Consider the following 13,367-nt stretch of genomic DNA (forward strand, 5'->3'; position numbering starts at 1 on the left):
TCTTTAATTTTCTTGTTACTTACATTGTACTAGATCAAAAGATCTTGAAGAATACTGTTTGGTCCACATGTAGAATCATGTAAAATGTAGAGGGGAATTTATGTCAGTGACTCAAAGTGCACTTTCCTAAGCTAGAGTAGGAGGCAGAATACTTCTGTGAAGGCTGTTCCTGGGAAATTCAAAGGGTGGATCTATTAAACAGCCTTGGGCTGGGCCTGGAGAGATGGCTCAGCAACTAAGATCACTTGCTGCTTTTGTGAAGGACTTGGGTTTAGTTCCCAGCACCCAGGTGGAGGTTCATAGCTGTCTGCAACCCAGTTCTGATGGAACTGATACCCTCTTCTGGCCTCCAAAGGCACAAGGCACACAGGTGGTGCACATGCATACATGCAGACAAAACACTCTTATACATAAACAATAAATATTAACTCCCCGCCCCCTTGGGCCCTGCTATACTGAGCAATCTTGTGAACTAGTCATATAACCCTGCCAAGCCTATTTCTTTTAATAGGGCTAATTGCTGTGAAAATCTTTCACAGTATGGTGAGAGATGAAAATTTATTGCGAGGCTAAGGAATTGATACATAGTAGGTTGTACTTTTGTATACTGTTCCATTGTTGGAGTTCTGTAAATTTTAGCTATGTCAAGGAGACCAATACACCGATGTAAGAGTGGTGTATACCACAACAGTTTCAATTAATTATCCATAATGAGTATGCCTTACTAAGATCAAAAACACTGAAGACAGCTTATGCTGGAGAGGATGTGGAGCAAGGGGAACACTCCTCCACTGTTGGTGGGAGTGCAAACTTGTACAGCCACTCTGGAAATCAGTATGGCGGTTTCTCAGAAAATTGGGAATAAGTCTTCCTCAAGACCCAGTTATACCACTCTTGGATATATACCCAAGGAATGCTCAATCTTACCACAAGGGCACATGCTCATCTATGTTCATATCAGCATTATTCGTAATAGCAAGAACCTGGAAACAACCTAGATGCCCCTCAACTAAAGAATGGATAAAGAAAATATGGCACATATACACAATGGAGTACTACTCAGCAGTAAAAAACAATGATATGAAATTTGCAGGCAAATGGATGGAGCTAGAAAATATCTTGAGTGAGGTAACCCAGACTCAGAAGGACAAACATAGTATGTACTCACTCATAAGTGGATACTAAATGTGAGGGAAGGGATGGCCAAACTGCAACCCACAACTCCAGAGAGGCTAGCTAACAGGGAAAGACCCTAGGAGGGACACATGGATGACCCTGTGAAGGAGAAGTGGATGAGATCTACATGAGCGGACTGGGTGTGGGGGGGTGGCAGAGGGCGAGGAGTGGGGGATGAGAACATAGGGAAATGAGAGGGTCAAGCTGGAAAAGGGACAGAGTTGGAGGGCAGGGAGGAAGATACCATGATAGATGAGGACATCATGGGAATAGGAAGAGGGAGGGTGCTGGGGAGGCTCTCAGGAATCCACAAGGTTGACCCCACCTTGGTCTGCTGGCAGTGGTCCAGAGGGTGCCTGGACTGGTCTACTCTAGTGACCAGCCTAGCAAATAACCTAGCTGTCATCATAGAGCCTTGTCCAGTGACTGATGGAGGCAGATACAGAGATCCACAGCCAGGCACCAAGCTGAGCTCTGGGAATCCAATTGATGAGAGAGAGGAGAGATACTGCAGGCCAGGGACGTTGAGATCATGATGGGAGGACATGCAGAGATGACCGGCCACACTAGTGGAAGCCCATGAACTGTGGACTGGTGGCTGTGGAGCCCCCATGGGACTGGACTAGGCCCTCTGGATAGTGAAGACAGCTGTTTGGCTCCAACTGTTTGGGGGGCACCCAGGCAGGGGGATCGGGATCTGTCCTTGGTCTGTGAGCAGGCTTCTGGAATCCGGTGCCTGTGGTGTGACACCCTGCACAGCCTTGGTGCAGTGGGAACGGGCTTGGACCTGCCTAGGCTCAGTGTGCTGGGCTCTGCTGACTCCCCATGGGAGACCTCAATTTGGGGGATGTAGGGATGCAGGGTGGCTTAGGAAAGAGGGCTGAGGAGTGGAAGGAGGGAGGAGGGGGGAATCTGTGGATAGTATGTGGAGTAGAAAATTTAATAAAGAAAAATGAAAGAAAAAAATGAGTATGCCTCAGACTTGCCAGATGCTGAGGTATGGATTAAGTGTCTTACATGTTCTCAGTTCGTATATGTAGTGTATAACGAAACATGACTTTAAAACATTGCTTTAAAATGAAACACACACACACACACACACACACACACACACAGAAACACCGAACTTCTGTCTTGGTGTTGCCAGTAATCAATGCGCTTGCTCAGGAAGCGCGACCCACTCGGGAAGAAACCATTCCCAAAGACTGAAGGAGAGCGGAAGGGGTAACACCCCAGTTCCGCCTTTAGAAAGCGATCGGAAGCTAGTTCAAGTTTCTGCTCCCCCCTCCCACCGCCACGTCTTAAGAATTTGGATCTTGGAAGGAGTCCAACGTTCTCCATCCCCCAGGATACAGGCAATGCTTGGAAGGGATGACGCCGCTAGCGACTCCCGCCCAGTGGGTGGGCGGACGCCCCGTCACACTCGGTGCTCTCCGGCAGCCGACCGCCGTGCCTTTAGCCGCCTGTCCAGTGTCACCGGGAACTCACATTGGGGAAACTGAGTCACACAGCGTCAGCGGCGCAGATCGCTGCGACTTCGTTCTTCCAGGGACCGCGGGCCGAGCCCCGGAACAGGAGCAGCTGGCGGGGAAGCCCTCCTCGCGTCGCTCAACCACGTGCAGGGGGCGGGCCGGGCCCAGCCGGAGCTCCGCCCCCGCCCCTCCCTGGCGGGCGGAAGTGACGTCAGCGCGGAGCCATTTCCGGCAGGCCGAAACTAGGAAGAAACTTGGTGCTGCGGAGGGAGGGACGGGCCGTAGTCGCTGCCACCTTGCCCCGTGGCCGGCGCCGGGCGGAGCTGTGGAGGCCTGGCCATGGGGCGGCGCCGGGCTCGCGCGGCCTAGGCGTGCGGCCTCCCGCGGGCTCCGCTGACGGGCCGGGCGCGTGCGGGCGGGAGGCGGCGTGGCAGCCGCGGCCACGGCTGGCCTGGGCTCCGGCATCATGAACATCGACGTGGAGTTCCACATCCGACACAACTACCCCTGGAGCAAGTTGCCTGCTAACGTGAGACAGGTACGGCTCCGCTCCGCCCCGCCCCGCCGTCGCTTGCCCTGAGGACAGTCCGGGGCTCCGTCGCCCAGAAGGGTGGAGTGATGTCCCCCAGACTCGCCCGATTGCCTCGGCCTGCAGGCTCTGTAAGCCAGGGGCCTGCACTACTGAGATCTAAAGTAAAGCCCCCGGGCTCTAAAATGTTAGGGTGCACACAATACAGGGTGGCAGTTCAAACTCCTCTGGAGTGTATGTGGGAGGAAGGTGGCCCACAGTTGGGCGTGTGACTGAAAGCATTTAAACTGGACCGTGGAAGCTAAGGAACGAAGACCCTCCTCTCCCAGGGAGAGGGAAGCACAAGTCTGCACAGAGTAGTGAACAGTCATCAAAAGTTTGGAGATGTGTGTGTGTTTTGATGCATCTGGAAGCGTTTGTTGAATGTGTGAGGGTGGTAGCTGATAAGGCCGACAGGGTAGTCAGGATCTGATTTGGAAGGGTATGTGTGCTTTGTGTTGTCGGACTTTGTCCTTTAGACAGACAGGCTTTATAAGGATGTGTCAAGAGGATCATGACCTGAGATTTTTTTAAATCTGATGCTTACGTTGAATGGCAGATTTACTCGGTTGTTTAACAGGTATTTATCGAGCACCTACTGGAAGTTATACCTGGTTTGGGGTACAGATAGATTGCAGCAGTCAGACAAAGAGCCTGCCTCCACAGAGTGTATATTTTAGTAAAGCTAGACAGTAAAACGGCAGGTGGTTCGAAGTCATAGGAAGGTGTGCTACATGTAAGGCACTGTCCTGGGCCGCTGTTTCTCTTTCAGTTCCATCGATTTCTGTTTTCCCTTGGTGATGGGCAGCGGGTGTAATTTTGGAAAGTATGGAATAGTGGTGGTAATGGTTTTATGATTATTTTGGTGAGTCCCAGTTCCAGGGAATGAGCTAATGGGTTCTGGTGAGCCATCACATGTCAAAGAACATACTTTTAAGATACCACAGCCCTAGATAATGGCAAGGTTTCAGGGACAAAGGTCTCTAGGATGCCAAAGAGTCAGTTTCTGAAACTTGAAAAGAGAAGTCTAAACCTTTGGGAACAAGTTCAAGTTGAATGAGGGTTTGACAGACAGTTTCTTCTTTAGACAAATGTGTTCTGAGACATATCTGAAGACAACTAGAATAAATAGTCCTTTATTTCCATTTTAAATAGTTAGATTATATCCAACTTAAATAACTGATTATAATTAGTATTGGCAAAAGCCTCCACCAACCTAATTGTGATTATTAAATGTTATTATAGGACTGAGCTAAAACTTCAATCCAGATGTAACCGGATGAGTTTTTGTGTGTGAAATCACCGAAAGCACCGTTGTTTTCATTTAGGCTGAGCATGGCCTTTGTTTGTACGTTTGTCCTGCAGGCCTTCTCCAGCCTCACCATGGTTTCCTGGGGTCAAGGTTCACTTCAGATCACATCAGCTTTCTGTCTGGTTTCTTACAGGCCCTTCCCATCCTCTCTTCACACTACACTGGACTAAGGTGTCTAAGGCGAGCCCAGTCCTCTCACTGTCTGTTTTCTATCAGTTTCTTTTTGATACTCCCTCAGGCATTTCTTGGGAGGTTTCCTGGCCCCCTGATTCCAAAATAGTTCCCCTCAGTCATGTTGTCTTTGTGCTGTTCCTTCTCATCTGCCACAGTGGTCACCCCACCATGGTGCATGCTCTGGTCAGATTCTTCGTTAGGCTTTGCACCTAAGCACCTATGTACATAGTTGGTTGTTAGTAGCTATTTGTCAGATGTATGAGGTCAGTTTGAAATGCTTCCTAAATGGCTATAAAAATCTCAACTGTACTACAAATGGAGATTCCTTATTTTGTTTGGAAAGAACGTGTATTTTGGTGTTATAAATGCTAAGTGTGTTGATGTGATGATTTCCAGTAAGTTTTGGTGGGCTTAATTTGGAAATGACTCATTTCCCAGTTCTGAAAGCTAGAGGAAGGAGACTCAGATTTAAAAAACAAAAACAAAAACCCTTACAAGCCAGTTTTTTTTTTTTTTCCAATGTGGATGAGATGAGGAAAAAACTTGTTTTATTTTATGGGTCACCCCAGACTTTAGAAGGCCCATTAAAAAGTTCTAGATGGGCTGAGCATGTACAGAGAGCCTTGGGTTCTGTCACTAGTGCAGGAGAAAGAAATGTAAGTCAGGCCATTGTTTTCAGGGTTTTTCTGTAGTTAGCTGCAAGTATCAGGCGGTTCATTGTTTGACACAATGTGTAGTTCCTTTATTTAAAGTGAATCCTATGATGGATCCGTTTTTAAAATGTACTTCTATCTATCATCTATTTGGTAGAGGAGTGTCTGTCTATCATCTTTCTGTCTGGTAGAGGAGTGTCTGTCATCTATCTACCTGGTAGAGGAGTGTCTGTCTATCTATCATCTATCTGTCTGGTAGAGGAATGTCTGTCTGTCTATCATCTATCTGTCTGGTAGAGGAGTACCTGTTAGGATGTAACCATTGGGATTTGTAGGAGCCTTGGTTGTAGGAAGTCTGCTTTAGGGTTCTCGGCTGCACAGGGCGTGCTCCGTAGCTTGTGTTCATTCTCACATCGCTGCTTCATTTGCTGCGGTTCCTCTTTTATGAAGCCCAGCTTCACCCACCAAGCCCTCCCGTGTGCAGCCAAAGCTGTCGTAGTGAAATGACTGTTTTCCCTGGTCTGCCGTCTAGGTTTGTAGTGGCAACAGTATTTGAAAATGATGGGAGATTTGGAGAAGGGTCGAGTCAAAGAGTTGCTGAATAGATATTTATGTATTTCTTGAGGGATGAATAAAACGTTCACCATGGTTAGGGATTTGTATGCATAACATATATTGACTGATGGAGCTGATCAGATGCTCCACACCTAGTGCTAGAGCTCACGTGGTGATGGAGTTAGCATTCTTCAGTGACACCGATAAGTAATGATGGCTTAAAAGACTTTGAACCAGAAGTCCAAAACCTCAAGTTTGGAACTTGCTGTGATTATAGCGGGATGGCATGCTTGTGTACAGTGTGTGTGGTATTTCTGAAAAAGAGACTCTGACTTGGCAGCAGAGCTACAGGAACCTTGGCAGATGGCTGTGCGTTCTGAACCTCTAAGTGAGCTTTGGTATAACTGGAGGCTTGCACTCTGCTGCAGCACTTGGGATGTTACACACTTAGCATTTCTAATGCAGAAAGAAAGACATTCAAGTTTTCACATCATGTCACTGCAGCTTGACCAATTGCGGAACAGTTTAAAGTTAGGTGTTTCATTTATTCAATTGCAAATCATAGGTATATGGACATTTACTTTGACTTTTAAGAACCTATAAAAATAGAACCAACTGAGTCCTCTAATCATTTTGTCATTAAAGATGTCTAGTTTAGCTTTATAGTGTGCCAGGAAAAAAAAAAAACCTATACCTAGTAATTAGAAGCGAGAGAGCATTCATATACTAAATTAACTTTATGGTCACAGATGAATGTAATGCTGACTATGATTAAGCATATTTATTCTTTGCTTTCATAGTTCCAACTTTGAACTTAAAACACTATGTGCACAGCTAGAAAGTATTTTATTATGTACACTTCTGTATTTCTGTCTGTAGGATGTGTATTGCTGATTCAATGACCACTGACTGAAAATATTGCCAAAAAAATGGTTTATCCCAAAGTGTACAGACTTTTTTTTACTTTTTTTTAACCATTATTTTATAGATAATAGAGTCTGTCAACTTGTTAGAAGATGTTAGAAGTAATCTCAAAACGATTAAAAATATACAGGAAAATGTAGGGTGTGTGCAGATTATATGTACATGTGATGCTATTTTATGTAAGGGACTGGAGCATGTCTAGGTTTTGGCATTCTGAGGGTTGTGGCACCAATGCTGCGAGGTGCCAGTGAACAGCTGTATGTGAGAATGGCAGAATTTGTCCAGATGTTTTCTAAAGCAGGAGTAAGGGAATGGTGTTTTATAGAAGCCATTTTTAGCACATTTGAAATGTATGTTCTGTGGAAATCTTCAACCTCTGGTAATCACAGCTCATTTCAAAATAACTGGATTGCCACTCTGCCCTTCCTTAGTTGTATATTCCTGAATTCACATAGGTGTGGGTGTGAGAAGCCCCTACCGTCCACTCACCCATCCATCCTCCATCTGTCCATCCCACTTAAGTCTGGGATATCCTGGAAGGAAATATTTGTTAACAGCCTTGCTAACAAGTAAAGTTATGTTCTCATACTGCTTTTTTTATTTTATGTAACTATTTTGAGTAATTTAAGTAAATCATTCTGGAAAGGCACAGTACAAAGAACATGTGGGATTTTGTTTTAATATCATAGTAGTACAGTTAACATAAGAAAACTTAAAAACAAATACTCTGCATTCAGTTCTAGGTGTTTGAGATGCCAGGGTCAAATTTAGGGGGTCACATTTTTTGTTTGTTTTTAGTTTTATGGCAGACATAGTACTGTTGTTCATCTGCAAGCTATTTAATAGCCATGTGTAATTTCTTTTAGAGTCTTGGAAACTCACAGCGGGAGTATGAGAAGCAGGTTGTCTTGTACAGTATCCGCAACCAGTTGCGCTACAGAAATAACCTAGGTAAGTGGAGACGCTCTCACCCTGGGGTGGAGGTGACGCCGCTGCTGTTTTCACTTTCCAGATCTCTCCTGTGTTTTCAGTGTGTTCTCCATGTATGGACTGGGAGAACATTTGTACTGATTCATTCCACAGAATAACAATTCAGGTTGTGGAGTTTTCTAATTGTCAGGAGAATTCCTTTTTGGAGTGTAATACCTTAGTCCAGTGTGGTCTTTGAGTGAGAGTGTACTGAAGGACTCAAGTTCTGTTTTGTCACCAACTCTTTCCTGAGTTCTGTAGCTGTAATGAAAACAATAAGAACTGGAACAAGTCTTAAGTATAGTTAATTCTGTAGGTTTTTTGTTTTTGTTTTTCTCCATTTAAAGTGTTTATTTATTTTTTGTCAAATTAGTTTGGTTATTTTCTGTCTTGATAGTATGTGTTACTTCTGTTTAAAGCATAATACTCTGCAGAGTTTCTATACAGACAAATTCTGTTGAAGTCAGAAGGCTTCTTACATTTGAGAAACAGAACATGGGGGCACGGGAGCTAGTTCAGTTTGTTAAAGTGCTTCCTATGTGGGGACCTGAGTTTGGTGTAGAGGTGGTGGCATGCTTCTATTTTTGCCCTGAGGAGACAGAGATAGGCAGATCCTGGTGGCTCCCTGGGTAGCTTGCCTATCCTGAGTGGTGAGCCCTAGGTCCCAGTGAGAAATCCTGTCAGTAGGGTGTGGTAATATTTTATTTGTGTTTTAATAAATAAAACTTGCCTGGAGATCAGAGGAATAGGAACAGCCATTATAAGTAAACAAAGAAGTCAGGCAGTGATAGCACATGCCTTTAATCTATCACTTGGCAGACAGGAATCTGTCTGGACCTCTGTGTTTTCAAGGCCACACTGGAAACAGAGCCAGGTGTGGTGGCACACGCCTTAAATACACTAGTTAACCATTGAGGTCTGGAGGTCTGTACAGACAGACAGGAAATGACAGAGCTGTGCAGGAAGAGGAAATGATGTAGCTGGACAGAGAGCAAATCAGATGGCAGAACAACAAGGCATGTAGGTGTGGGTAGACAGGAAGTAGCTTGCATTTGGAAGCTGCCAAGTTGGTGAGGTAAGGTTAGCTGTGGCTTTCCCTATTTCCCTGATCTCTCTCAGTCGTTCACCCCTATATCTGGCTCCATGTTTTTTATTTAATAAGACCATTTAAAAATTTATCTACAGTAGGGGGCCTATAGGATAGATTAGCTTTGTGGGTAAAGACAGTTGTTGCCAAACCTCACCATCTGAATTCGATCCCTAGGACCTACATGGTGGAAAGAGAGAACCAGCTCCCTCGGGTTACCCTTTGACTGCATTTGTGTGCACTCACACATACACAAGTTGAAAAAATGAACACAGTGAACACTGCTGAGGAATGATACATGGGGTTGACCTCTGGCCTATGTGTGCAGTGCACACACGAACGTACATACACACACATCCTTATATGCATGAGTGAACAGACAAGGGGGCTTGGTGGCATGGGCCTGTAATTTCAGCTACTTTGGAGGCTGACATGGGAGAATTGCAAGTTCGAGGCTGCCAGGCCTCTAGTGTGAATTCAAAGCTAGTTTTGTACAGCTCAGTAGTGGTGGATATATGCCCTGGTTTCAATTCTCTCACACTCAAAACTAAAACAAAAAGCAAAATGCCTTTTAAAAATGGGCTTCATTGAAAACTAGTGTGTGATCTGGCTAGCCTGTGAAGTGATGTGCTCCAGGGTGTGAGACTTAGAGCTGTGTCTGTTGGTTCTGTGTGTTTCTTGATTTGGTAAGAATTCTTTTCTCTACTTATATGTCTTATTATTTTCAACTTACACACATTACGAAGACTGTCTAATTTTTTTGTGTGATAAAATTGTTGCTTTGTTACAGCACTTTATTTGTTCTTGTCTAATTTGTATACTGTTTCAAAAGTTAAAAAATATGTGTTTCATAAATATATAGTGAAGCAGTAAGAAACCTGGGAAAAGTGGACATTTTCCTTTTCTTGCAGTTAAACATGTCAAGAAAGATGAACGCAAATACTATGAGGAGCTGCTGAAGTACAGTCGCGATCATCTCATGCTGTACCCTTACCATCTATCTGACATTATGGTGAAGGGCCTGAGGATAACACCATTTTCATACTATACGGGGATCATGGAGGTTAGTTTCTAGTGTGAGTGACAGTTAACAGTGGGGTGGGACTCCGAGTCAGGGACACCTTACAGCAGACCACCTGCTTTCCTGCTCTCAGCAGTCATGGATGTTGTCTGTCCACTTGGCTGTGTGTCAGGGATGACTGGTCACAAGGTGGCTGAGGCACACATGTGCACACGGTTGCCATTATTGATGCTTTTGTGTTGGAAAGGTAGCTGCTTGTATTCTGTGTTTTTGAAAGTGTTGTTTACCCTTTATGCAGTTATGATACTAATCAGTTATTTATACCAGCAGTTGGTACAGTTATTGGTTGTAATCTATAAGGTTGAAAATATGGGTTGCAGACTTGGATAGTAAGATCAGAGAAACTTAGTGTATTTAACTGTTCACCTTGTATAAAAAAAATGGTGCAGACCCAGCATTATATATATAATACATGTCAGGAAGGAGAGTTGTGTCCCTTGTTCTGGCTGTTAGTCTCTAATTATTAACTTTTAGCTGGTTTGTACTTGGTTCTTGTTGAATAACTTTATAGTAAATCTATACTTTTTTTAAAAAGTGAGATTTCTATAAAGATTGCCATATACAGCCAGGATTTATTCACTGTTCATATTTGAGTCCTGCTATTTTGGGCTCTCTAGACACTGGAAGAGCAGAGCAGAGCGTATACTCAGAGAAGCCAAGCACCTGCAGTAGCGGGGAAGCTAGTGACCTGGTATGATGTGCCTGGTGCCCTTGACTCCAAGCTCCCTGCATTAGCTCTGTAAGCCACTCTTCTGTGGCACTTGTACAGTCTTGTGTTTCTCAGGTTCTCCATTTGGGGTTCTGATAGTCCAGTAGCATGATGAAGAGGCATGGTGGTGTAACGAAGTGGTTACTGATCAGTTCCTTCCTCTTGTCTCTTTGGTTCTTTTCCTGGTATCCACCAGGTTTGGGAGTAGAACAGAGAGAATTTTTGTACATTTACCAGCTTTTATTTCAATTACATTCCATGCTCACTGTTCTCTGGATTTTTTTCTTAAATGATTGTCAAGTCTGGGTTGAAAATGGGTCTTCTCCAACAATAAATCGTTGAGTATTGTTGGAGAAGATTGGAGTTGAAAAAGCTAGATACTAAGTTTACCCTGATACTAATTGAGATAGGAGCAAAGACTTGGAGGTAATTATAGTCTGTGTTCGAAGTGTGTGTTTTAGATACATCTTGATAGAGTTGTCGTGTTATTGGCCTTCTCTTGGGATAGGAATGTAGGCTCAGATATGAAGTGTGGAAAAACTAGAACCCCGAGCTCTAATAGAGACCTCAGGGCAACTGTCTGGGACTCAGAGTGTTCTAAGAAACTCAGACCCAAAAGCCCAACCTTTATATACTGTGTTGAGGCCATGGACTTAGTACCACAGTGGTGCATGCATGTTCTAGGGTGTCAACTATGACCTACTGTTTCCTATAGTAATAATTTTTCTATTTGGCTGTACCAAAATATGTATGTGTGTATGCATATATACATACATACATACATACATATATATACATACATACATACATATATTTATTTAAGGAAAGTTCCGTTTCATATTTTATATTTTTTCTTTTTCAAAGGACATCATGAATAGTGAGAAAAGTTATGATTCATTGCCTAATTTTACTGCTGCTGACTGTGAGTATCCAGTTGCTAAGGAGTGTGTCTTTGTGTATGCGTATTGTTTATTAGGAAATAATAAAAATTGAGAGCAACATTAATAATGAGAATTTTATTTCATAATACAAATCAGATGTGAGATTTAGCCTAGTATCAATGGGAAGAGTATTTTGGAGTCAGAAATTTAGGACTAACCTTTATTCTAGAGAATGAATCTTGCAGTTATATGGGCTATGTGTCTGCTGATAGAAGGGCAGCCTGCACACTTATCTTACAGTAGCATGTGGAGTTCCACAAACGTGATCTGCTGGGTTTCACTATGCTTATTTTGTGAAATTTATATTTAACATGTGATGTAGTTCTGCACGTGAGAAGCTTCTGCTGAAAAGCAGAATTTTACTTCTTAAAACTGGGAGGACTTCTGCTTTTTCAACATGTCCTCATTAGCACTGTCCAAAGTGGCTGCTTGAATTCATTGCTCCCAAAGTTGAGGTTTCATCTATATTGTGTGATGAATTATTTTTGACATTGATGGACCATGTCAGTCAGTTACTAAAAGACGATAAACTTGGAATGTTTTTTAATGTCACTGAGTATATACTCACATTTCAAGATGTATTAAAGGAAAGACTTACTTTCAGGTCTGCGGCTTCTTGGCATAGGAAGAAACCAGTACATTGACCTGATGAATCAGTGTAGATCTTCAAAGGTAAAGTCGTCTCTTTTGCTTTACAGCCTCCTTGTCAGAACTGGATTACAACCAGAGTTTGGTTTCAAGTGGTAGAAATCATAGACTCTAACTTGAACCAGCTAACGTACAGATTACAGGAGCAGTGAACAGATCTTCAGTGTTCACCAGGTTATAGCTTAAGTGATTAATAAGTTACACCGTGTAACATTTATTGTTAGAAGTTAATGTTTCTTTGCTTGTCTTTTTATTTGGCCATTTTAGCCCCAGAATTTATTTACTAAGTGAAATAAGTTCACATTTTCAAATATGTTTTTAACTTTGGGGTTTCATTCCATTTGTTTCTGGATTGAGGTCTAGGTTTAAGTAATTTATTTTAAAATAAGAGTGATGCTACAGTATCTAGACTAGTTAGCATTTTAAACATGAAAATTTGAAAAGATTAGCTTGTTGTAATGTCTTATATGATGATAGAAGAAAGTGGTAATTTGGATTGGTTGCAAATCCTTAAATGTGTACTATTGCAGAAATTCTTCAGAAGGAAAACTGCCCGTGATCTTCTACCAATAAAGCCAGTGGAAATTGCCATCGAGGCATGGTGGGTGGTGCAGGCTGGATACATCACAGAAGATGACATCAAGGTAGAGATCCTTATAGACTAAAACCAGAAGACAAAGAAAAGGTTAAAACCAGAATATTTATTTTTTAACTTATAATTTTTAATGACATTACATAATGTTTTAAAAACTAATATTTAAAGCTAATTCAAATGATCTTAATAGGTTAGATGGAGTTTGCAAAACCCTCTTTAATGGTGCAGGAGTCATGATTTGGTTCATGTACAGTAATCTGGGGTCTTAATTAATGGTCTCTTTAATTAGTGGTCTCGTGTAAAGGGACATGATGTCACACCTAGCGGCCATAATAATATGACTAACTTCTGAACACTGACTTTGTGCACATGTGCTATACACTAATGTAACTGTGTTCTTGTCTCCTTTAAGGCTCCTGACAACCTCAGGAGAAAGAATTGTTTGTACCCAGTTCACAGATGAGGAAAGAGAACACAAGGCAGTTAACTAAATGACTCAAGTT

General features: G+C 42.9%; 1 protein-coding gene across 1 annotated transcript in view; it reads left to right on the plus strand.

The window, feature by feature from the left end:
* Positions 1–3,002: 3,002 nt before the first annotated feature.
* Fam91a1 (family with sequence similarity 91 member A1) overlaps positions 3,003–13,367 on the plus strand; it is a 43,610-nt gene continuing 33,245 nt past the window's right edge. The window contains exons 1-6 of the mRNA XM_052747859.1: positions 3,003–3,186; positions 7,701–7,785; positions 9,802–9,953; positions 11,545–11,602; positions 12,226–12,293; positions 12,800–12,913. Of these exons, the coding sequence (XP_052603819.1) occupies positions 3,115–3,186; positions 7,701–7,785; positions 9,802–9,953; positions 11,545–11,602; positions 12,226–12,293; positions 12,800–12,913 (549 nt within the window). The 5' untranslated portion in view covers positions 3,003–3,114. The remainder of the gene's footprint in view (positions 3,187–7,700; positions 7,786–9,801; positions 9,954–11,544; positions 11,603–12,225; positions 12,294–12,799; positions 12,914–13,367) is intronic.

Source organism: Peromyscus californicus, unplaced genomic scaffold (genome assembly GCF_007827085.1).
Source record: "Peromyscus californicus insignis strain IS unplaced genomic scaffold, ASM782708v3 Scaffold_20__1_contigs__length_68692818, whole genome shotgun sequence".
NCBI classification, from domain to species: Eukaryota; Metazoa; Chordata; class Mammalia; order Rodentia; family Cricetidae; genus Peromyscus; species Peromyscus californicus.